Here is a 23,011-nt window from a genome sequence, read left to right as displayed (position 1 = left end):
TATGATCTGGCTTGGTAACCTCTTCAAAACAATTTTAGTAATATATATATATTTCTATTGTTCAATTTATGTGCTATACATACACCCAAACTGCGCACACACACACACACACACACTCTGAATACACATATGAGCAGAACGCATCGATCTCACAGACTCTGTTTAATATGAAGAATACAAAAGCAACTGAGATTGTTTGGTTACTGAGCATAAACACATCATTGTTTGTAAAACGAACCGTAAACAATTCACAACTCAACCATTCATGTAACAGAAATTTAAGCTGTAACAAATAAAACTTGTTGCTGGAAAATATCAGCTGTTAACGACTTATGAGCAGCTGCAGATATTAGATTGTCTTGAATTGAATGAGACCTTAAGGGACAACATTCTAAATCTTGGTTGTTGCTTTTTTTGTGTATCTCTTTGAAAGCTGTTTGGAAGCTGTAAAGACAAAACCACTCTAACCAAAAACATCTTAATGTTGCATATGATCAAGCACAGCCGCTGGTTATTTTATTTGCAGCATTGTGTATTCATTGACACATACCCTGTGAGAAACAAACTTCACAAAGGTAATACACAACTTTTAAATTCAGACTAAGAAAGTGTGTACAGTGGAACCCCCCTTTTAAGACCTTAACAAATCTAGAAAAACAAGGTCTTAAAAAGGAGGGAGTCTTAAAATGGGGGTAATTTTACAGAGGTTATGAACAGAATGTCTGAGAAAACAAGGTCTTAAAAAGGAGGGGGTCTAATAAACGGGGGGTTCCACTGTATACGTAAGTACAACTTGAGTATCAATCAGAAGATATAATTATGCAGGAAAACCACATGCAAAACAAAGAAATGTTAATAATATTCAGAGCAGTTCCTTTCACAAAGCTAGTATAAATTGTTGATAAAGATGTTCTTTTCTAGTACCTCGTAGACAAACATTCCTGCCAGTAAAAAAAAGATGTTCACCTGTACATTATATTTCATCTGAATCCTTCGCATGACATAAAGCACTTTATTGTAGCACTTTATTCTACATTCTCACTTTATCATTACCAAACCAAGCCTGCTGGAACCTAAAATGTTGACTAGGTCATATAAACAGTCCAAATGAGACCTTTCATAAAAAATTTAAAAAAAACAGAAAAAACAATATCATGTTCCAATGAATGCCGCAGAAAACAAAAGCCCCGTGGAGGATCTTGCAATATTGATATTATCTCATATCTGTAACATGTTCCTAGATCTAAATCTAACCTACTTCATCTTCCTGTATACAACCCCACCACCTTCAATGCTTCACGTACCACCCCCCCACCCACCCACAACCCCCAAAGGTTTAAAAAGTTAAAACAAACATTTTGATTGCAAACACTGTTTATATACAGTATGACTTTTGGCTGAGCTGAACAAAATAAAGCTGAAAATGATGCAGTTACTCTTTACATTGCACACAAGGATTGCAAAAATCAAAATCACAGAGGAATGATTGGAGTCGACTCCACCGCCATACTCTCAAAGGCGCACTCGTCAGTACCGCGACGGATGCGGAAGAATCCGTTCTCACCCCACTTCTCTCCCCAGCTGTTCTTGGTGATCCAGTACTTCTCCCCTGCAAGCACACCACAACAACGTCACAAAATTCCATTCTGGTTATATTTGCCAAAGGAAAATCATTAAACAAATTGCCATTTATTTTCTTTTCTTCTGAGTCAGTTTGTGACAAAGATGCTGCAGACAAACATGACCAGAGAAGTACACAGACCATTCATAAACAATTTGTATTCCCACAACAGTAGCATCACAAATATGAAAGTTGATACGCCTGATTCTTTGAGAGACCAAATAACACAAATGCCGTTAAAGCCTGATATTGACAGGGCGACGTCGACTTCATGCAGCTCGCTGCACAAAGCTTTGACAAATTTGTTGTGAAGACAACTTTCGGCTCTATTAAGGAAAGCAGCAAGTCAAAAAGTACAGACCAGTACTGAGTAGCTTAGGAGCACCTAAAGGAAACTCTTACATCAATGACTTCATAATAATCCATGTGAATGATTTTTTCCAACATCACATAAAAACATTACCAAGCAACTGATGGTTAGTACAAGCTCCCTTAACAACACAATTTCTCTCAACGAAAATAGCGTCGGAAATATTCATTCAGCAGCAGTTAAGAAAAAGTAATGTTTTTCAAGTGTCCAGAAGCATTTCAAGAATCACCAAAACAGGAAAAAAATGAGTGAAAGGAAGACAGAAAAACAGAATAGAAGCAAAGTAGACAGACAGAAAGACGGACAAAAAACAACAAGAAAGAAACAAAACAAGAAGAAAAGCAATGGAAGAGAGCCAGCCAACCAGCAAGCACGGAAGCAAGAAAACATCACAAACGACTCACCAGTGGTCGAGTCAACTCCATAGCCTACAACCAGCACAGCGTGATTGGTCAGTTCGAAGGGCTTGAAGCCCCCGGTCAAGCCAGTGTGATGGTAGATGCCCCCCTTATACTGCATGAAGTCGGTCAGCACCTCAAAGCCGATTGCCACAGGGCCGTCCTCATACAGCCGGAGGCGCATGAGAGGCTCGTTACAGCTGGAAAACACACACAAAACTGACGCTTTCAAGATCTAAGAGACTACGGGATTCAAGGATGAGCCTGTTATCATATGTATTAGAAACAGTCCATCAGATAATGTTTATATCAAGTGCCAATGGTTAACTGTTCATCCCTTGTCCAGCACCAGAAAGGTAAATATGTGCATATCTATGATACTTACGCTCCATAGTATCCGCCAACATATCGGTATTTGGTTGCATAATGACGCGTAGCAGAGCTTGACGTTCCACAGGTTCCCTGATCCTTCCCTTTGTACGGGTTGTCTGCCTCCAGAGCCAGCCCAAAGTCCTCTGCGTACTTTCCTCCAATCAGGTAAGGAAAGCCTCCGGCACAGCCTGCAAAAACAATTAAATCGAAAATTTTATTAGTAAATTTTCATTTGATTAATATACTTACCCGAATCACATAAAGCATTGACGCAGTCTGAGATGCTAAAGTCTGAAAAGGCTACCCGTCTTAAACAATTTTAAAGGGAAGCAACCCCACCACAAAAAAGGTCTAGGTTGCCATGGTAATGAGCACAACCCAGGGGAGTTACCTCCCACTGGTGTGTACTACGTCACTACCGCTACTCAACACGTGGTAAATATCATACGGCTTTTAAGAAAACTAAAAAACCATAAGCGGGGTCTGCGGGAGGGCATAAACTATGTGATTCGGGTAAGTATATTAATCAAAAGAAAATTTACTAATAAAATTTTCTATTAAATTACATATTCTTACTCCGAATCACAAAAAGCAGATAGCTTCAACAAGGCGGTGGGAAAGAAAAATCTAATTCACTCTAAAAATCCTTGCCAGAAACTGAGGGTCACATTATCATTAGAGTTTTCTGTTGTACACCAATTTTTACACTGCCATGATGTGGGTAGCATGCTGCAGTCTTCGAGGGTGTGCGTACTAAACTATTATCTCTGTCTTTCCAAGTCACTAGATTTTCGCTGGAAACTCAGGATTTGTAACATGTGCATTGGTCTTTGCACATGCATTTGCATATTTGCAATAGACGATGAATGGGTTGGGAAAGAGTGAATACCCTTGCTTGAATGGGAAAAAACAAATCAACATGTGCTCCTTGTCCACGTGTTTCAGACACACCCCTCGCTAGTTTTCTTCTGCTTCTTCTGCGTTCGTGGGCTGAAACTCCCATGTACACTCGTGTGTTTTTTTGCACGAGTGGGATTTTATGTGTATGACTGTTTTTTTACCCCGCCATTTAGGCAGCCATACGCCGTTTTTGGAGGAAGCATGCTGGGTATTTTTGTGTTTCTATAACCCACCGAACTCTGACATGGATTACAGGATCTTTTTCGTGCGCACTTGGTCTTGTGCTTGCGTGTACACACGGGGGTGTTCGGACACCGAGGAGAGTCTGCACACAAAGTTGACTCTGAGAAAAAAATCTCTTGCCTGTTTGGAAATGACATGATTAGTGTATAATCATGTAGGCCTACTCGCGACTAACATCAAGGGAAGTAACTCTTGATCGAACAGACACATCCGGGGCAGTCGATGTTCGCCATGTTTTTGACTGTTACCATGTGGTTCCATCCTGAACAAATAAAGTGATACCTTTCAAGTTCAACACATCTTTGGGTTCCATTGTTTAATGCAAGGCTATCCTGAACATGGTGTCAGAAGTGAAACTGAACTTTCATGCAGAACTGTGTAACTTTTGAGTGCAAAGTGTCACCATAACATCGACATCGGCAAGTAAGTGTTCTTTCTTGACTGAAATTTCAACATGATGCGCCTAGATCCACCCAAGCGTTTCTCCTTCCAAGCAGAAGAGTGGCCTCTCTGGATAAGTGAATTCAAGCGTTTTAGAAATGCATCAAAGTTGAAAGATGAAGCAGGGGATGTCCAGCGCGACACACTGTTGTACGTAATGGGTCCCGATGCAGAAAAGGTTTTCCGGTCGCTACATTTTGGCAAGACACGGAATCAAGACGGCGATGAAGTCGACGAGGAAGACACAGATTTTGATACTCTGGTTCAGAAGCTGGACAGCTACTTTGTGGTGAAGAAAAATGTCATCTACGAAAGGTCACAGCTACAACAGAGAAGACAGCGACATGGTGAAACAGTAGAAGAGTTTTACAGAGCACTCAGAGAGTTAGCAAAGCACTGCAACTACCAGGATGAGGAAGACCAAATTAGGGACAGATTAGTAGTCGGTCTCCTTGATACTCACTTGAGAGAAAAACTGCAGTTACAGCAGGATTTGACACTAGACAAAGCACTGAAAATGTCTAGACAGTATGAGCAGATCAAGAACCAGTCTAAACAGGATAATGAGTCCACAGGTACCACTGACGAAGCACAGTTCAGACACTCGATGTCACACTCTCATAGCTCAAGAGGCAGAGGTTACAACAGAGGTCATGGACAGCAGCCTAGATCCAGGCGTGGTGGCTCAAGTTTTCGTCCCCCACAAAGAGGAGGAAGAGAAGAGAATAAATCAGGTCAGTGTGGAAAATGTGGCTACAAGCATCAGAGCAAAGAGAAATGTCCAGCACAAGGTCAGATTTGTAGGAAGTGCAGCAAAAAGAACCACTTCGAAAGAATGTGTCGCACGGGTGTGCATGAAGTAGTGACAGACTCTGAAGAAGAAGAGAACGGTGAGCAGCAAGAAGAGTTTTTGCTTGACGCAGTCGTCACTGAGAAAAGTGAACCGTGGATGATCACACTTCGCATCAAGGACACAGATGTTCGATTTAAAATCGATACAGGCGCTGACATTTCTATTATGTCTGAACAAGCTTTCAAGAAACTGAAAAAGCAGCCAAAGCTGAAAAAGTCTGCTGCTGTGTTGACGTCACCAGGAGGTAGACTGACCGTGCGAGGAGAATTCTACGCACAGACCAACTACAAAGAGAACCACTACAAGTTCAAGGTCGTTGTAGTAGCCAGTAGGGTAGGCAACAACCTACTGAGTCGATCAGTCGCAGCAAAGATGGGGCTAGTGACACGAGTCGAAGAAGTACACAGAAGTGTGTTTGGCACTACAGGACTACTACATACTGATCCAGTCCCTATCAGGCTGAGGGAAGATGCAGAGCCTTATTGCGTGACTACAGCTCGCAGAGTACCATTCCCCATTCAGAAGAATGTGAAGGCGGAGTTAGAACGAATGCAGTCAGCTGGAATAATTCGAGAAGTTGTTGAACCCAGCGACTGGTGTGCACCCATGGTGCCGGTGGTGAAACGGAACGGCAGCATCAGAATTTGTGTGGACTATAAAAGACTGAACAAAGCCGTCAAGCGTCCGCATTGTCTGATTCCAAACCTTGGAGACATTGCGCCCAAAATGGCCGAGTCTACCGTATTCTCCACTCTGGATGCAGCGTCTGGATTTTTCCAAGTTCCATTGGCAGAAGACAGCCAGAAGCTCACCACATTCATGACTCCATTCGGGCGTTTCTGTTTCCAGAGGGTTCCTATGGGAATTTCTCTAGGCCCAGAAGTCTTCCAGCACAAAATGAAAGAAACACTCCAGGGACTGGAAGGGTGCGAAACCATCATGGACGACACTATTGTGTATGGCCGCACCATGGAAGAGCATGACCGTCGTCTCGATGCGGTGCTGGAGCGAATCGAGAAGTCGGGGCTGAAACTCAACAAGTCCAAATGCCACCTGAGACAGAAGGAAGTAAAATATTTTGGGCATCGGATCAGTGAGGCCGGCGTCAGCCCAGATCCTGACAAGGTGAAGGCCATTAGGGACATGCCTCCACCTACCAACGTCACAGAACTGAGAACACTGTGTGGAATGCTGAACTATTTGACAAAGTTTGTACCGCACATGGCATCAACACTCAAGCCAATCACCAATCTACTTCAGAAGGAAACGGCGTGGTGCTGGGGACCAGCACAACAGCAAGCATTCGAGGCAGTGAAACGGCAGATTTCACAATCACCAGCTCTTGGATTTTACAGTCCAGACAGGAAATCGGTGGTGAGTGCAGACAGTAGTAGCTACGGCCTGGGAGCTGCACTGATGCAGTGGATCGACGATAATCTCGTACCCATTGCGTATGCCTCAAGAACGCTGACAGAAGCGGAACGCAGATACAGTCAGATTGAGAAAGAGTGTCTGGCGTCAGTCTTCGCTTGTGAGAAATTCTCACAGTATCTCATCGGTCTGGACAGGTTCGAACTCTTGACAGACCACAAGCCGTTGGTACCACTCATGTCGTCGAAAGATATCGACAATACACCCATTCGTTGTCAGAGACTTCTACTTCGTCTCATGAGATTCAACTTTGCGGTCCGTCATGTTCCAGGGAAAGAACTGGTCATAGCAGACGCACTCTCAAGGAAACCTGTTCCCCACTCATCTGAGGATGAAGAACTGAGTGACGAGGTCACAGCGTACGTGGACTCCGTCATGACAAGCAAGCCAGTGACTTCAAGACGTATGGACGCTCTACGTGCAGCCACAGTGCATGACCCAGAACTCCAGAAAGTGATCAGCTACACACTGAATGGTTGGCCGTCTACAGTCAATGAGCAGTTCAGGCCATACCAGCTAGTGCAGGGAGAGCTCTCACTAGTTGATGGTCTGTTAGTCTATAATGATCGAATCGTTGTCCCATCCAAAGAGAGGAAGAACGTTCTTCAGAAGCTTCATGAGACTCACCAAGGACTGAACAAATGCAGGCAAAATGCACAGGCTACAGTGTGGTGGCCAGGACTGGGCACACAGTTGAAAGAACTTGTCAATTCCTGCAGTGTGTGCAGAGAAGAACGACCAGCCCAGAAACATGAGCCACTTCGTCCTACAGAGTTGCCGCAACGCCCATGGCAGCAACTAGGGGCAGACCTGTGTTCGCGCCATGGTAGGGATTTTCTGGTGGTGACTGACTATTATTCCAGATGGCTAGAAGTTCGTCAGTTACACTCTACCACATCCACCGCAGTCATCAACAAGTTTCGTCTGATCTTTGCAACACATGGCATCCCAGAGGTCATCGTTTCTGACAATGGCCCTCAGTTCCAATGTCGACAGTTCAAAGACTTCGCAGAGGAGTACGACTTTGAACATCGCACAAGCAGTCCAGGGTTCCCGCAGGCAAATGGCGAGGCTGAGGCAGGAGTGAAGATTGCAAAGAAAATACTGAAGCAGGCAGACCCTGATCTAGCTTTGCTTAACTATCGTAACACACCTCACTCCAGTACAGGTGTGAGCCCGGCAGTCGCCTTGATGGGAAGGTCGTTGAGAACAAAGATTCCTACACTCCCAAAGAATCTATCACCGCAGTCTCCAGATGACAACTACATCCGGAAGAAAGACGCAGGGACAAAGGAAAACTACAGGCAGGACTACAACAGGCGTAAAGGTGCTACAGCCTTATCACCGCTACAACCCGGAGACACAGTCCTACTTGGCTCCAGTCCAGGTGAAACACCGTGGAAAGCTGACGGTACAGTCGTCGCAGCAGACGCCAGGAACCGGACATATTTGGTGAACACGCCAGGTGGTGTGTTCCGTCGCAACCGACAACACCTTCAACACATGCAGACTCCAAGGCAGGTAACCTTTGCACCCTTACCTGTCGAGCAAGGTCAAGCATCACATGATCCCCAGAATGTCACGTCAGCATGTCCTAAGGTCGTCACGTCACCTGATAATTCCCAGGACATTGAACCAGCAGATTCTGAGGACATCACATCCACTCACCAGAGCACAGAGGCTAGCAGGAGCCCAACAAGACATGGAACTCGTGCATCCAGAGGCTTCATTGCCAAAGTGCCCATTCGCTATCGTCAAGATGTTGTTAAGAAGAAATAAGCTTAGCAGCTTCTGAGGTGCCCGATTTTGCTCTGTAGTGTAGAGGTGGTGGTGCCTTGCAGAGCGTTGCTGATGCAACCCATTCTGTGTTTTGTTTTATTATTTGAGCCGTGAGCCAGAAATTTGTTGTGTGCATAATATCATGACCGTATTAATGCAAACTAAGTTGAAAAAGTTAAACATCTTGATTTGTATTGATTTGGGTCATGATAGTGAGAAATAGCAATATTGATATTTGAAATTGAAATGGAAAGACAGCATTTCAAGGAACAGTATTAACGTTTATTTCAGTTCATTTGGGTTACTTGAGACGCTGAATTTCCATTGTCCAAGAAACATTATTTAGTAAGGTAACTAAATGTGTGAAAGACAGTATCATCATTTTAGAGTTAATGAAAAAAAAAATGATTTGAGTTTTTCAGTTATTATTAATATTGACTAAAAGGTCAACAACAACAACAACAAAATCCAGGAACTTGAAATCACAGTCACTAGTACCAGAACAGTTCTCAAGTTACTTTTGAACTCAAAAAGAAAGGGAGATGTTTGGAAATGACATGATTAGTGTATAATCATGTAGGCCTACTCGCGACTAACATCAAGGGAAGTAACTCTTGATCGAACAGACACATCCGGGGCAGTCGATGTTCGCCATGTTTTTGACTGTTACCATGTGGTTCCATCCTGAACAAATAAAGTGATACCTTTCAAGTTCAACACATCTTTGGGTTCCATTGTTTAATGCAAGGCTATTCTGAACATTGCCGAACGTGGGGACGAACTCACGCTGACAGCGGCCAACTGGATACAAATCCAGCGCGCTACCGACTGAGCTACATCCCCGCCCGCCCCTCGCTAGTGATTGGCCCCTGAAATGTTTGTCCCCGGCAAGGGTATTCACTCTTTCACAACCCAACACACCCGAGAGAGTTATTTTCGGAATTCCTCTATTCCATTCACTCAGAGCCTGCACTGAATGCTGACTCCGTGAAATACAAAATATCCCCGCAGTACATGGGTTTGAACCCTTGCCAATACCAATGAATTAGTTACAAAACCAACGCACTACTGACGCTGATGGGGTCTATGTCGACCAAAAGAGTGGGATTCCCTGTAGGTGGAGTTCCTGGAGGGGATTCCCTGTATACAGGGAATCCCACATGGTTTAGTTCCTGTAGCGTGTCGCTGATATCGCTGAAAGTCACGTGATGCTTGGCGACATCGGTAGAATTTGATGTTTTTCAATCTTTTTTGATATTTCTTAGAAATTCAAGTATTGTTTGCAAGTTTTATTGAAATACTCCACCCTGTGGAATTCCCTGTATACAGGGAATCCTCCTCCAGGAACTCCACCTACAGGGAATCCCACTCTTTTGGTCGACATAGACCCCATCAGCACTACTGACTGTGCAATGGACCCACCCATTATTTATACTTAATGACTAATATGTAATCTTTCAAAAGTATATATATATATATTTTACCTTGTGAGTACTCGCTGCAGTCCACAATATCCTGAGGGGAGAAGACTGGTGTCTTTGTGTTGTTCGTCATGATGCGAATTCTCGCCTCGTCCATTGCCAAGGCAGCAAATGAGTAACAGCTGCCGCAAGCACCTGACAGATCCAGAATTCATCAGGTCAATCACTTGCCCTGTACATTTATCTATCATCTATGCATGGATTGTATTTTAACAGTTTCAAAAAAGCATCTGGAGTAACAAAATAAGTGCAACAAAAGTGAGGCTGTCAAAAGGATTTACTAAAACTCATGCTCCATCACTCAAGCAGCATCCACATTAACAATAACTACGCCATTTAAAATGGACAAATATATTGACTTTTTTATTTCTTCTTCTGCGTTCGTGGGTTGAAACCCCCACGTACACTCGTGTGGTTTTTTTTGCACGAGTGGAATTTTACGTGTATGACCGTTTTTTACCCCGCCATTTAGGCAGCCATACGCCGTTTTCGGAGGAGACTTTTTTTATTGAAATAACTCACACAGTACTTTACTAATTCTCACTTTCCTGGACAGCATTAATCTCATGGCAAAAATGATAACGTTCTGAAAGTTGTACGAAGTACATGTACATGAAGATTAACAAAATGTACATCAAGTAAAAAGATTCTTAAGGACCCATGAGAGGCAAATGTGCATTTAAAATATGCTCACCTTGGTTTCTGATTGGAGAGACATAATTCACACCATCGACATTACGCCAGTCAAAGTTGTCAGGCAGTTTGGCAGCAGCCTCATATACTTCACGGGTGACTGGTGCAGGTGAGGGTCGTCTGTAGAATAACATTTGTGAGTTAGGTATGGATACAGTACAACCCCCCTTTCAAGACTTCCGCTCTTTTGAGACCTTGCTTTCACATATTTTCTGTGTATGACCTCTGTAAATTTACCTCCATTTTCTTTTCGCTTGATTTTCTCAGATTTTTAAAAGGGGGTTCCATTGTATTGCTGAAATGAGTTCATAGGTACACTAACAAGAAAAATCGAAATTTTCATTTGATTAATATACTTACCCGAATCACACAAAGCATTGACGCAGTCTGAGATGCTAAGATCTGAAAAGGCTACCCGTCTTAAACAATTTTAAAGGGAAGCAACCCCACCACAAAAAGTGTAAATGGAGCCTTGGTAATGACCACAGACCCAGGGAGTTGCCTCCCATTGGTGTGTACTACGTCACTACCGCTCCTCAACACGTGGTCAAGATCATAGGGCTTTAAAAAAATGAAAGAAACATAAGCGGGGTTGGTGGGAGGGCATAAACTATGTGATTCGGGTAAGTATATTAATCAAATGAAAATTTATTCTTAAAATTTTCGATTAAATTACATATTCTTACTCCGAATCACATAAAGCAGATAGCTTCAACAAGGCGGTGGGAAAGAAAAATCTAATTCACTCTAAAAATCCTTGCCAGAAACTGGCCCGCTGCCAACAAGCCAGGAAGGGCCCGGTGGGAAAGAAAAATCTAACTCACTCTGAAACCCTTGCCAGGAACTGGCCCGCTGCCAACAAGTCAGGAAGGGTCCCGAGAACCCGCCTAATTGACAGCCGCGATGTCTCTCAGGCAAAACTTGCTAAAGACAACTTCAGAGAGCCAGTAAGCTGTGCCCAGCACTTCGTCCAATCTCCCGGACCGTAAAACGGCCCAGGAAGAGACCCAAGCCCTGGATTTAATGAACCCGAGCCGAGTCGAGGAGAAAGACAAGCTGCCCCCCCCCCCTTTCTATTGGAAGGAAATGCCAATGCCCTGGAACGATCCGTGCATAAGGTTGTCCACTCAGTGCTGAGTAGGACGAACCCTCGAGGTGACCGTAAGACAATCATGCCAAAGTATGCAAACCTTGGGATGGAGAAAAGACCGAAAAGGCCTGTGAGATAGAAGTCAGCTCAAGAGAAGAGTGACCGATCTCCACACAAAGAGAGAGAGACGCCTGAGTACAAGATACCAGAGTCCAACTCGATGGGAAAAGCTCAATAAAGAGCAAAAGCGTTCCTAAAATTCCAAGAACGTGAAGAAACGCTCACCCTCCAATGCACGATGTGCTGCTTCTCTGCGTTAGAGTCCAAGTCTAACCAAGACAAGAAACATAGTACTCCTGGGTAGTGACAGAAAAACGCCAAAGAAAGAAAATGGCTGCTATCTTTGACCTCGTCACCCATAAAGCATGCTTGAGAAGGGTGCCGTAACCAGCAGTCTAGCTGCCCTCAAAAGACTGTATGAGCATAGTGAAGGGATTTTTGTTTGTTTGTTTGCTTAACGCCCAGCCGACCACGAAGGGCCATATCAGGGCAGTGCTGCTTTGACATTTAACGTGCGCCACACACAAGACAGAAGTCACAGCACAGGCTTCATGTCTCACCCAGTCACATTATTCTGACACCGGACCAACCAGTCCTAGCACTAACCCCATAATGCCAGATGCCAGGTGGAGCAGCCACTAGATTGCCAATTTTAAAGTCTTAGGTATGACCCGGCCGGGGTTCAAACCCACGACCCCCCGATCACGGGGCGGACGCCTTACCACTAGGCCAACCGTGCCGGTATCGTAGTGAAGGGAGGACAGCCTCATTTGCTCTTCATTCACCCTAGCAAGGGCTGACCAAAAGAGTGGAGATGTCATCAGCGTCCTGATCCACACTAAGTGTGAAAGGATTCAGTGACTCCGTGAAAGAGCGAGAGAGCGCTCTGAAGATCATCTCCGAGATAGAGGCAAGTTCCAAAAGCTGACGTCCAAATTCCTCCGAAGCGACAAGGGTGTGGTCTGGGAACACAACACCCAAGTCCCTCTAAAACCTGCTTCACCAGCAGAGGAAGAAGTTCCTGCGTTACCGGTAAAGGTGTACGCGGAAGAGCAAAGGACGACAACAAGTTCCGACCCGGCTTCGGCAAAGTGAACTTCTTATGCCAAGAAGGAACAAAAGTCGAAGCCTGTGTAGCCGAAGCCAGCCAAGGCTGAGCGTGTTCCGGAACTGAACCGTGATGAACGAGCAGCAGAACCGGAACACTGGGGATACCACTTCCGGGAGGAGATGGTCTTGCCAAAACCTGCAAAAGGTGGTACACACCGAAGGTGACTCGAACCGAAAGTAGGAATCCTCCTCCTTCGCGGAACGGAAGTCCGACATCGCCGACTGAGCAACCGAAGCGGAAGCCGCCGAAGCCGATGTACCCTCCGGAAAGTATCTGGAAGTAACCTCCGCCGCAGCTTCGAAAGCAGCCAAGAGCTTCGACGGAAATCCAGAACATGTCTGATCGCTGGCTAAAGACTGTACATCAGAATAGCCAAGCGAACGGACACGGACGCTAAGTCACAGTTGCCAGTGGAAGACTAATGAACGGGATGACCGGAAACCGGAAACCCGTCCACCCGGAAACCGTCCTGACTCAACCCCTACTGTACGAGGGTAAGAGTAAGAGGAGGTAACATCCGAAGCCACCAGAACCGAATAGGCAGTAGCCGCAACACCCAACAGGTGAAGTGACGACTGTCCCGGCCGAGGCTGAAAGCCTGAATGCCCGTAGGCCAGCCGCTGTTCCTCACTCACTGACATCCGAGAGGAAGCAGAGCCGGAAACGCAACAGACAAAGCCGCACAATGCGGAAGCGAAGGTTGCGTGGACTGGGGCCGGAAGCCCGAACGCCCGTAGACCAGTCCACGGTCAACTCCAGTCAAGACCGCAAAGTGAACTTGCAATGGAGGACTTATGCTTCCGGTAAACCGAAAGCGCAGCGCCGGAAACGGCTACCGCCCTTGCTCTGAAAACGCCAATGCCCGCGACGAGGCAAAGGTGAGGTCAGAACAGAAGTGGACTGGGGCCGGAAGCCCGAATGCCCATAGGGCAGTCCACGGTCAACCCTGGACAAGACCTCAGCGGGTGCTGGCGGCAGGGGACCTATGCCTCCGGTAGGAACCGGAAGCGCAGCAGCCGGAACCAGCTGCCGCCCTTGCTCCGAAACACAGATGCCCGCGACGAGGCAAGGGTGAGACGGAACAGAAGTTTGCGGGTTGTGATCCCGCGCCAAAGAACTGTTTCCCAGCAGGGAATGTCCGGCAGCCTCAGGAGGGCCGGTGGACCAGTTCGACTTACCGCAGTGTCAACCACGGAGGCAGAAGACAAAGAAGCAAGGAGATCCTCCCCGAAAATCGTCGCCGACGGCCATCAACGACGCCAAAAAGCGAGCATCACCCAATGAAAGAGGGGAAAACACCACCGGCAGGCGACGTGGGACGCTGCAATTCTTTTCTCCCAAACTGCGGAACTCTGGAAATAAAGAGCTAAGTAGTATAGACACCAGAGCGCCATGCTCCGATGCCTAAAAGAGGGAAAGCAAGAAGAAAAAGAAGTCAAAGACATGCTTAACTGCCCCCAAAACACATGTTCATTTGGGGCAGAATAAGTAACGGACATAGCGGTATTACATGCTTAGTCCGAAACAACAACAAATACCAATGGTCTCGTAGATCCATGACATAAGCCTTGCCATGTTTTATCACTGTCAGCCATGCTGACCCACAAAAATGGCGCCCAAACAATAAGTTACTGGAAAATGTACAAGTCCAAAACGGACGAAAAGTCAGCAACTACAACGAAATTCCTGTCAAACTAATGACCAACACGAAGGGCAAAGCCCATACGACTCACATGCTTGACCTTTACATGACCTTGACCTTCAGCTAAACCTAGCAATGACATCATACACTAAGAACTGCTTTACACATTTTTCCTACCAAAATACATGTGACCTTGACCCAAGGTCAAGGTCATCCAAGGTCATGCAACACAAAGCTGTTAATTCAAGACATAGGAAGTACAATGGTGCTTATTGGCTCTTTCTACCATGAGATATGGTCACTTTTAGTGGTTCACTACCTTATTTTGGTCACATTTCATAAGGGTCAAAGTGACCTTGACCTTGATCATATGTGACCAAATGTGTCTCATGATGAAAGCATAACATGTGCCCCACATAATTTTTAAGTTTGAAACAGTTATCTTCCATAGTCCAGGGTCAAGGTCACTTCAAAATATGTATACAATCCAACTTTGAAGAGCTCCTGTGACCTTGACCTTGAAGCAAGGTAAACCAAACTGGTATCAAAAGATGGGGCTTACTTTGCCCTATATATCATATATAGGTGAGGTATTAAATCTCAAAAACTTCAGAGAAAATGGGAAAAATAGCTGTTTTTTAGACAACATTTATGGCCCCTGCGACCTTGACCTTGAAGCAAGGTCAAGATGCTATGTATGTTTTTTGGGGCCTTATCATACACCATCTTGCCAAATTTGGTACTGATAGACTGAATAGTGTCCAAGAAATATCCAACGTTAAAGTTTTCCGGACGGATGGACGGACGCCAGGACGGACGGACGGACGACTCGGCTGAGTACATAGACTCACTTTTGCTTCGCATGTGAGTCAAAAAGGAAAGAGCTTACCAACTAACAAAGCAGAAGGCAAGTAAGAAGGTAATATAAGGTTTACCTCACCATTACATAGGCCTTGCCACATTTTATCGCTGTCAGCCATGCTGACCAACAAAAATGGCGGCCAAACAATCAGTTACTGAAAAATTTACAAGTCCAAAAACGGACGAAAAGTCAGCAACTACAGCAACATTCTTGTCAAAATAATGACCAAAAAGGAAAGAGCTCACCAACTAACGAAGCAGAAGGCAAGTAAGACGGGTAAGTGGCTGGTGGGTGTCAAACAAACACCAAACAGCACAGCCACGAGAGAGCCAAAAAATCAACAACCTTCTTCTCAGAGCTGAAAAAGTCGTATGATCTTGGCCACGTGTTGAGGAGCGGTAGTGACGTAGTACACACCAATGGGAGGTAACTCCCCGGGTCTGTGGTCATTACCAAGGCTCCATTTACACTTTTTGTGGTGTGGTTGCTTCCCTTTAAAATTGTTTGTTTGTTCGTTCATGGGCTCAAACTCCCACGGCTTTTACGTGTATGACTGTTTTTAACCCGCCTTTTAGGCAGCCATACGCCGCTTTCGGAGGAAGCATGCTGGGTATTTTCGTGTTTCTATAACCCACCGAACTCTGACATGGATTACAGGATCTTTTTCGTGCGCACTTGGTCTTGTGCTTGCGTGTTCACACGGGGGTGTTCGGACACCGAGGAGAGTCTGCACACAAAGTTGACTCTGAGAAATAAATCTCTGGCCGAACGTGGGGACGAACTCACGCTGACAGCGGCCAACTGGATACAAATCCAGCGCGCTACGACTGAGCTACATCCCCGCCCTTCAAATTGTTTAAGACGGGTAGCCTTTTCAGACCTTAGCATCTCAGACTGCGTCAATGCTTTATGTGATTCGGAGTAAGAATATGTAATTTAATGCATCACACACACACACATACACACACACACACTCCGGAATGTGAATGCAGATCTACACAAACTCTGAGATCACAGGAAGACCTATAAGGACTGTCTCTAATGAAAACGTACATAAAATACTAAAATAATGCTGATCATGCACAAGCGCACCAGAGAAAAATACTTAGGTGAAAAACAAACTCATCAGCATCATTTGAAAAACAGAGATTTCATTTTGTTCCAATATAGTTCTAACATCTGTAAACTTACCTCCATTTTAGGACTACCCCCCCTTTTAAAGCCTCAACAAATCTAGTAAAATCAGGTCTTATAGCCTATTTAGACCTGATTTTATAAGACTTTGTTAGGTCTTAATAACTGAATCCTTCCACTGCCGTTAATTTTATTTCAGATGTGAAAGGGGGCTGGAGGAGGGGAATAAGTCAACAAACTTTATTTTCTTCTTCTTCTGCGTTCATGGGCTGAAACTCCCACGTACAGCACGAGTGTATTTAATTTTATTACGTGAATGGCCGTTTTTAACCCACCATTTCGGCAGCCATACGCTGCTTTCAGGGGATGCATGCTTGGTATTTTCGTGTTTCTATAACCCATCGAACTCTGACATGGATTACAAGATCTTTTCCGTGCACTTGGTGTTGTTCTTGCGTGCATGTACACGCGAATGGGGACATTAAGGCACTAGCAGGTCTGCACATACGCTGACCAGGGAGATCGGAAAAATCTCCAACATTAACCAACCAGCTGCGGCTGGGATTCGAACCCACGACCTTCCGATTGGGAGGCCGGTTATTCACTCAACCACCGCGCCCGTCACTCAACAAACATTACTGTCTACTCACGCTGCAACTCTTGAAGCAGGCCCGCCAGCCATTCCCAAGAGGTGCTCCCTTCGGAGACCTTCCAGGTGTGGGTACGCTGCTGCTTTCCATGAAGACTGGGCCGAGTTGATACGGTCAATGAAGTTCATGTCATTGTAGAATGTGCTGAAAGAGTACAGATGTTCAGAGTACAGATGAGGCAGAGTCAACCAGGGCAAAACTGACAACCAGAACGCACACACACATGCACACTGCCGGATACAAGCATGATAAAAAAAACCTCTTCCTAAAAATAGAAAGGAATATATTTAATGTGAATGATACAGCCGGTGGAACCTCCCCATTTAGACCCCTGTGATTTAATATTTTGTGTGTGTGTGTATGTCAGTGTTTGTGTGTGGTTGTTTTTATCAGTTCTATAAACAGACAAGAAGTGCATCAGTTACGTATCAAACAAGGGTTTGGATATTCTATAGAACTGTCCAAGTCAGTAAGAAGCCTTACTCGCTCTCAAATTTCAAGATGTTTGACAGAGTGTGTGATGACTCGTATGACACTTTTCTCCCAGAATCCCATCTGGCACTGGCTTTCTTTCCCATGTAGCACGCCCAGTCATGGCCCAGAGAGTCATGTGCCCAGCCAGGCATCAGTTCATGACAGTAGGAAACAACCTCCTTTCCTTGTTTTTCGAATTTGGAGAAGGCAAAGTATTTGCGCCCAGATACCACAACTTCAAAGCCCTGAAAAAAAAGCCAAACAAAATTCCAGTGCAGTTCATTACTGTGCAGCCCATAAAATACAAAGACAAAAAAATACTGTTCTCACGTGTGAACAAAGAAAACAAAACAAACAGCGGCTTTCGACCCTTTGGTCTTTTTCTGGCACACAAACAAAGCAGGAAAAAAAAACCAGACGATAGAAAACAAAAATAAAGTATAAATAGCTCATGTTCTTTGATGATTAAAGTTCGAAAGAAAATGACCAGAATGAAAAAAGAAACATGTCAGCAAGCATCAAGACAAGGTCTACATATTGATGCACAAAGCATGCATAATCAACAATTTTAGTAATAAATTTTCATTTGATTAATATACTTACCCAACTCACATATATAGCAATTAACCCTAGTTCAGTGCTGGTAACGCTGTACGCGTCCCCTTGGTAACAAGGGAGACAACTCTAAAAAAGAGTGACCAATACCCATACTGGTATCAAGTCCAGACCAATACTGAGTCTGTCTTCCATATGCGTGGGCATACGCCACCATTTGTAGTCATTCTAACCGAAGCCCAACTCACTTCTTTTTTAGAAATATATACCCCCAACAGTGGGGAGGCGGGAGGGAATAAACGATGTGAGTTGGGTAAGTATATTAATCAAATGAAAATTTATTACTAAAATTTTTGATTAAATTACAGATCTTACCCAACTCACATATAGCAGATTGCTACTGTAGGTGGAGGGCACTCACCAAATCAAGAATGAAGGACCTGTCCTGCCGCTACCAAAGCTGGCAACGCAGAACTGCCATCCTCTCGAGTTCCAGCAACATCTCTCAGATAGAAGTTGATGAACACATCTTCAGAGCGCCAGTGAGCCGACTCAAGGACCTCTGAGAGGCGCCCAGAACGGAGAACCGCTAACGACGAAGCCCAGACTCTAGCCTCATGAGCTCTGGCTGCAGTAAGAGGCAAGATCGCTCGATTATCGCCTGACTGGCTTTGCCACCAGGTGTAGGCCTGCCTAATCGTTTTGGAAACCCACTTGGCCAAAGTGACTCTCGAAATGTCCTTCCCCCGAACCGTGTTCAGGGAGATAAAAAGCAGTTTCTGTGTTTCAGAGCGAATAGGCAAAGTCCGAGACAGGTAGCTGCTGAGAGCTCTAATGGGGCAGTTAAATACATCAGGGTCTCCAGGAGCAAGAACATTGCTCAAGGGGGGAATGCGAATAAGAGGGGATGTTTGACCAGGCTTCTGGTTCTTAGCAAGAAAGTCAGGTCTAAATTTAAGAGAAATAGAGCCATCCTTTTCTAATGAAATATCCCTCGAAAGTCCCGATAACGCATGAACTTCGCTATCCCGCCTAGAGGTAGCAAGTAAAACCAGGAAAAGAGTCTTTCGCGTCACATTAGCCAAACTGGCTGCATGGAGAGGCTCAAACTCATCAGAAGCAAGAAACCGCAAAACCAAAAACAGGTCCCAAGCAGGGAGCTGTGCCTTGGAACGAGCTGTGTCAAGAGAAGCGCCCTTGATGACACTAGTGGGCGGGGATGTAGCTCGGTCGGTAGCGCGCTGGATTTGTATTCAGTTGGCCGCTGTCAGCGTGAGTTCGTCCCCACGTTCGGCCAGAGATTTATTTCTCAGAGTCAACTTTGTGTGCAGACTCTCCTCGGTGTCCGAACACCCCCGTGTGTACACGCAAGCACAAGACCAAGTGCACACGAAAAAGATCCTGTAATCCATGTCAGAGTTCGGTGGGTTATAGAAACACGAAAATACCCAGCATGCTTCCTCCGAAAACGGCGTATGGCTGCCTAAATGGCAGGGTAAAAAACGGTCATACACGTAAAATTCCACTCGTGCAAAAAACACGAGTGTACATGGGAGTTTCAGCCCACGAACGCAGAAGAAGAAGAAGAAGATGACACTAGCAATAACCCCACCCAGGTTAATCTTGTGACCTAACTGCTTAAGAGTAGAAGAGATCGAAGATCTAACTCGCAGAGAAGAGGGAGAACCTCCTTGATCTGCTAGCCAGGACAAGTGGTTGGCCACCTGCATAGACCTAGGAGAGAGAGGATCAACGCCGTTCTCCAAACACCATTTCGACCAAGCCGCCCAGTGTGAAGAATACACTGAGTTGGTTGAATCCCTGTGAGCATGCTGCACCAAATTCAGAGTTGAAGTTGAGGCCCCTGCACAGAGCAGATCGACTCTGACAGAATCCACCCGTGAAGCTGTAGCGCTTGTGGATTTTCGTGCGGTATGCCTGACCGAGGCTGTAACAGATCGCCCTTTCCTACGCCGAGTGGAATTGGAGGACGAACTGCAAGACGGAGTAGATCGGGATACCAGTGCTGGCTGGGCCAAAGAGGAGCAACCAGAACCAGCGCTGGCCTCTCTATGTCTGCCTTTCTCACAACTCTTCCCAGAAGACGAAAGAGAGGAAAGGCATAGGCTGACTGACAATTAGGGTTTAACGTCCTCTTAGACCAACTGGTCTATATTGGGACAGGTATTGGTAATACGTTGAAGATATGGTGTGATACTTTGATTCGAACAAGCCCGCTGTGGCTGTCTTCTTCGACACACCAGCATTGGGTTTGTCTCGTCAAAGTATTAAAATATGATCATGATAATTGGAGACGAGAGATGATGCATGCGTGTCTTCGTGTTTTCCAAGCCCTGAGACTTTTGCTGTGAACGTGGGATCTTTTTCGTGCGCATGTGAGCACACGGGGGTGTTTGGACACCGAAGAGAGTCTGCACAAAGTTGACTCGGGGAAATAAATCTCTCGCCGAACGTGGGGATCGAACCCACGCTGATAGCGACCAACTGGCTACAATTAAAGCCAGCTTGCTACCAACTGAGCTACGTCCCCGCCCCAAGGCATAGGCCACCAGACTTGACCAATCCATCTCAAGTGCGTTTACCCCCCATGCTTGAGGGTCCGGGAACGATGACACAAAGAGAGGTAGTCTGGTGGAAAACCTTGTCGCGAACAAGTCGATGAACGGTTTGTTCACCTGAGCCCAGAGACGATGTAGAGCCTGGTGGGACAGTGTCCACTCTGAATGTAGGACTTTGTCCCCCCTGCTCAGGGCATCTGCCAAAACCTAGAGGAATGTAACAAAGTCAAAAGACTCAGTGACAACGGCTGTAAAACAGCCAGTGCGTACAAAATAGCGACCAACTTGACTGAACGCTGAGGTAGGAATGACTACAAATGGTGGCGTATGCGCACGCATACGGAAGACAGACTCAGAATTGGTCTGGCGTTGATACCAGTATGGGTATTGGTCACTTTTTTTTTAGAGTTGTCTCCCTTGTTACCAAGGGGACGTGTACAGCGTTACCAGCACTGAACTAGGGTTAATTGCTATATGTGAGTTGGGTAAGATATGTAATTTAATTTTTATTTTCATGGCCACAATTTTGTTTCTTGAAGTGTTCAACCCACAGTTGCAACACTGTTGTAGTCTGCCATGTCACAACTGTATGGTATACAATTTTCTGCACCTAGATGTCAAGCACCAAAGGAGTGAGGCAAACAGAAAAGGTTTATCTTCTTTATCTTATAGGCTTCTGAGCTTTTCACCCTCAGGTTTACATTATGGTGAGCATTTTGTATGCCAAACGCTTCTGCTTTTTTACCCTGCCACAAGGGCCAAAGGTATATGATTTGTGCACACTTCTAATAGTCTATGAAGCAAATGCTCAATATTTTTTCTTACAGTACAGAGTAATTTGTGTCTTTAGATTCATGTTTCAAAGAATGAACAAAAGACCTGATTGTAGATGATGGTCCAGAATCCAATGTTCCCATACTGATCTACAGCAACATCAGGGTACTGCAGGGTAACCTCAAGTTGACTTTTGAATGGTCCTGTAAAAGTTAGAAACAAACTGCCACAATAACTACATCAATCGTATATATATCTCTGCTGGTGTGTGTGTGTGTGTGTGTGTGTGTGTGTGTGTGTGTGTGTGTGTGTGTGTGTGTGTGTGTGTGTGTGTGTGTGTGTGTTTACAGTAACAGAGCATTTCAATAGATGATGTTCGAAAATAGCTCTGTCAGGTTTGTATGGGTTGTAAAAGAGTGAAAACTCTTGGAAAATATGAGCCACGCTTTTCCACGTGACATAAAGGGTCAATCACTAGTGAGGGGGTGTGTCTCCATATGTGGTCCTTGTTCAGGCTGCCATTTCAATTTGTTTTAAAATGCTGTCATATCTGCTGCAGCTGACTTTTCATCAGAAATCACTGTCAAACTGTTCAAGTGAAACGGTGCTTTAGATCAGCTGCTGTGTAGTTCTCAAAGGCAGGTAGTTTTATTTAGTTTTTGATGTTCAAAGCAGATAGATTTTCTATTGCCTGTACCTTTCCTTTGAAACAATAAAAGGGAAAAAAAGAGAACTAAATTAGTAAATTAATACTATAGAAAGAAAGAATAAGCTCATAGAGAAAAAAGGGGGACAAAGGACAGATAAAGAAAGAAAAGAAAAGAATAATAAAAAAAAATACACAAAAAGTCATGTGCACTGGTGGGTGGTTTGTCATGTGAGGTCATGTGAGCAAGACCAGGTCTCTCAGAATATCTTACTATGTGCAACATATGTACAAACTTTCTGAGTTTCCCTGTATTGCTTTGGTTTCTTGGGTTGATATGGGGGGGTGGGGGGGGGGGGGTGGCTGGTTGATTGACTGATTTTCTGTATGCGATGTATGACCCAATGACCTACATCTTCATCACAAAAAAACGTCAGTGTTATTACTGTTATTTTACTTGGTAAAAAGAAAAAGAGAAAAAAGACTCTTTTTTCACTGTTAAAAACATCCATTCTTGCGAATGATTTCCTTCTTAAAACTTGTTTGAGAGTTTTCATTTAAATCAAACTATGCTCATCAATCATGAAAAACACGGAAACATTTTAAGCACCTCCATAAGGAAATTTCAAAAAGATTTCTCACCTGTAAAGTTGTTACAGTCTACAGAGTGACTATTGCCTCCTGATCCGACGGAAAATACCCATTTTCCTTTAATGTCTTCGAACGTGCAGTTTGCCGGTGTGTCGGCTAAAACCGACGCATAAAACGAGACAAAGAGGATGAGCGAAATCATGGTTGTCTTAGCGGCCGCCGCCATCTTCCTGTCATGTGATGTGAGATGTCACATGATCT

General features: G+C 44.8%; 1 protein-coding gene across 1 annotated transcript; it reads right to left on the bottom strand.

Moving 5' to 3' along the window:
- Positions 1 to 1,309: 1,309 nt before the first annotated feature.
- LOC138964312 (dipeptidyl peptidase 1-like) lies at positions 1,310 to 23,001 on the bottom strand. Its single transcript, XM_070336228.1, has 9 exons — positions 22,802 to 23,001; positions 21,619 to 21,716; positions 17,615 to 17,850; positions 17,132 to 17,275; positions 10,584 to 10,702; positions 9,893 to 10,024; positions 2,775 to 2,949; positions 2,396 to 2,589; positions 1,310 to 1,609 (listed from the first exon to the last, which is right to left on the bottom strand). The coding sequence occupies exons 1-9, from the start codon at positions 22,974 to 22,976 to the stop codon at positions 1,473 to 1,475; spliced, it is 1,410 nt and encodes a 469-aa protein (XP_070192329.1). The 5' UTR covers positions 22,977 to 23,001; the 3' UTR covers positions 1,310 to 1,472.
- Between the last annotated feature and the right edge of the window lie 10 nt (positions 23,002 to 23,011).

The sequence above is a fragment of the Littorina saxatilis genome, linkage group LG4 (genome assembly GCF_037325665.1).
Source record: "Littorina saxatilis isolate snail1 linkage group LG4, US_GU_Lsax_2.0, whole genome shotgun sequence".
In the NCBI taxonomy this organism is placed as follows: Eukaryota; Metazoa; Mollusca; class Gastropoda; order Littorinimorpha; family Littorinidae; genus Littorina; species Littorina saxatilis.
The sequence above is the reverse complement of the archived record's forward strand: the minus strand, read 5'-3'. Positions and strand labels throughout refer to the sequence as shown.

Coding starts and splice junctions, on each gene's coding strand:
- LOC138964312 (XM_070336228.1), bottom strand. CDS start 22,976: ATGGCGGCGGCCGCTAAGACAACCATGATTTCGCTCATCCTCTTTGTC. Junction 21,717..22,801: donor AGACTGTAACAACTTTACAG/GTGAGAAATCTT, acceptor TAACTTTTACAG/GACCATTCAAAAGTCAACTT. Junction 17,276..17,614: donor ATCTTGAAATTTGAGAGCGA/GTAAGGCTTCTT, acceptor GTACTCTTTCAG/CACATTCTACAATGACATGA.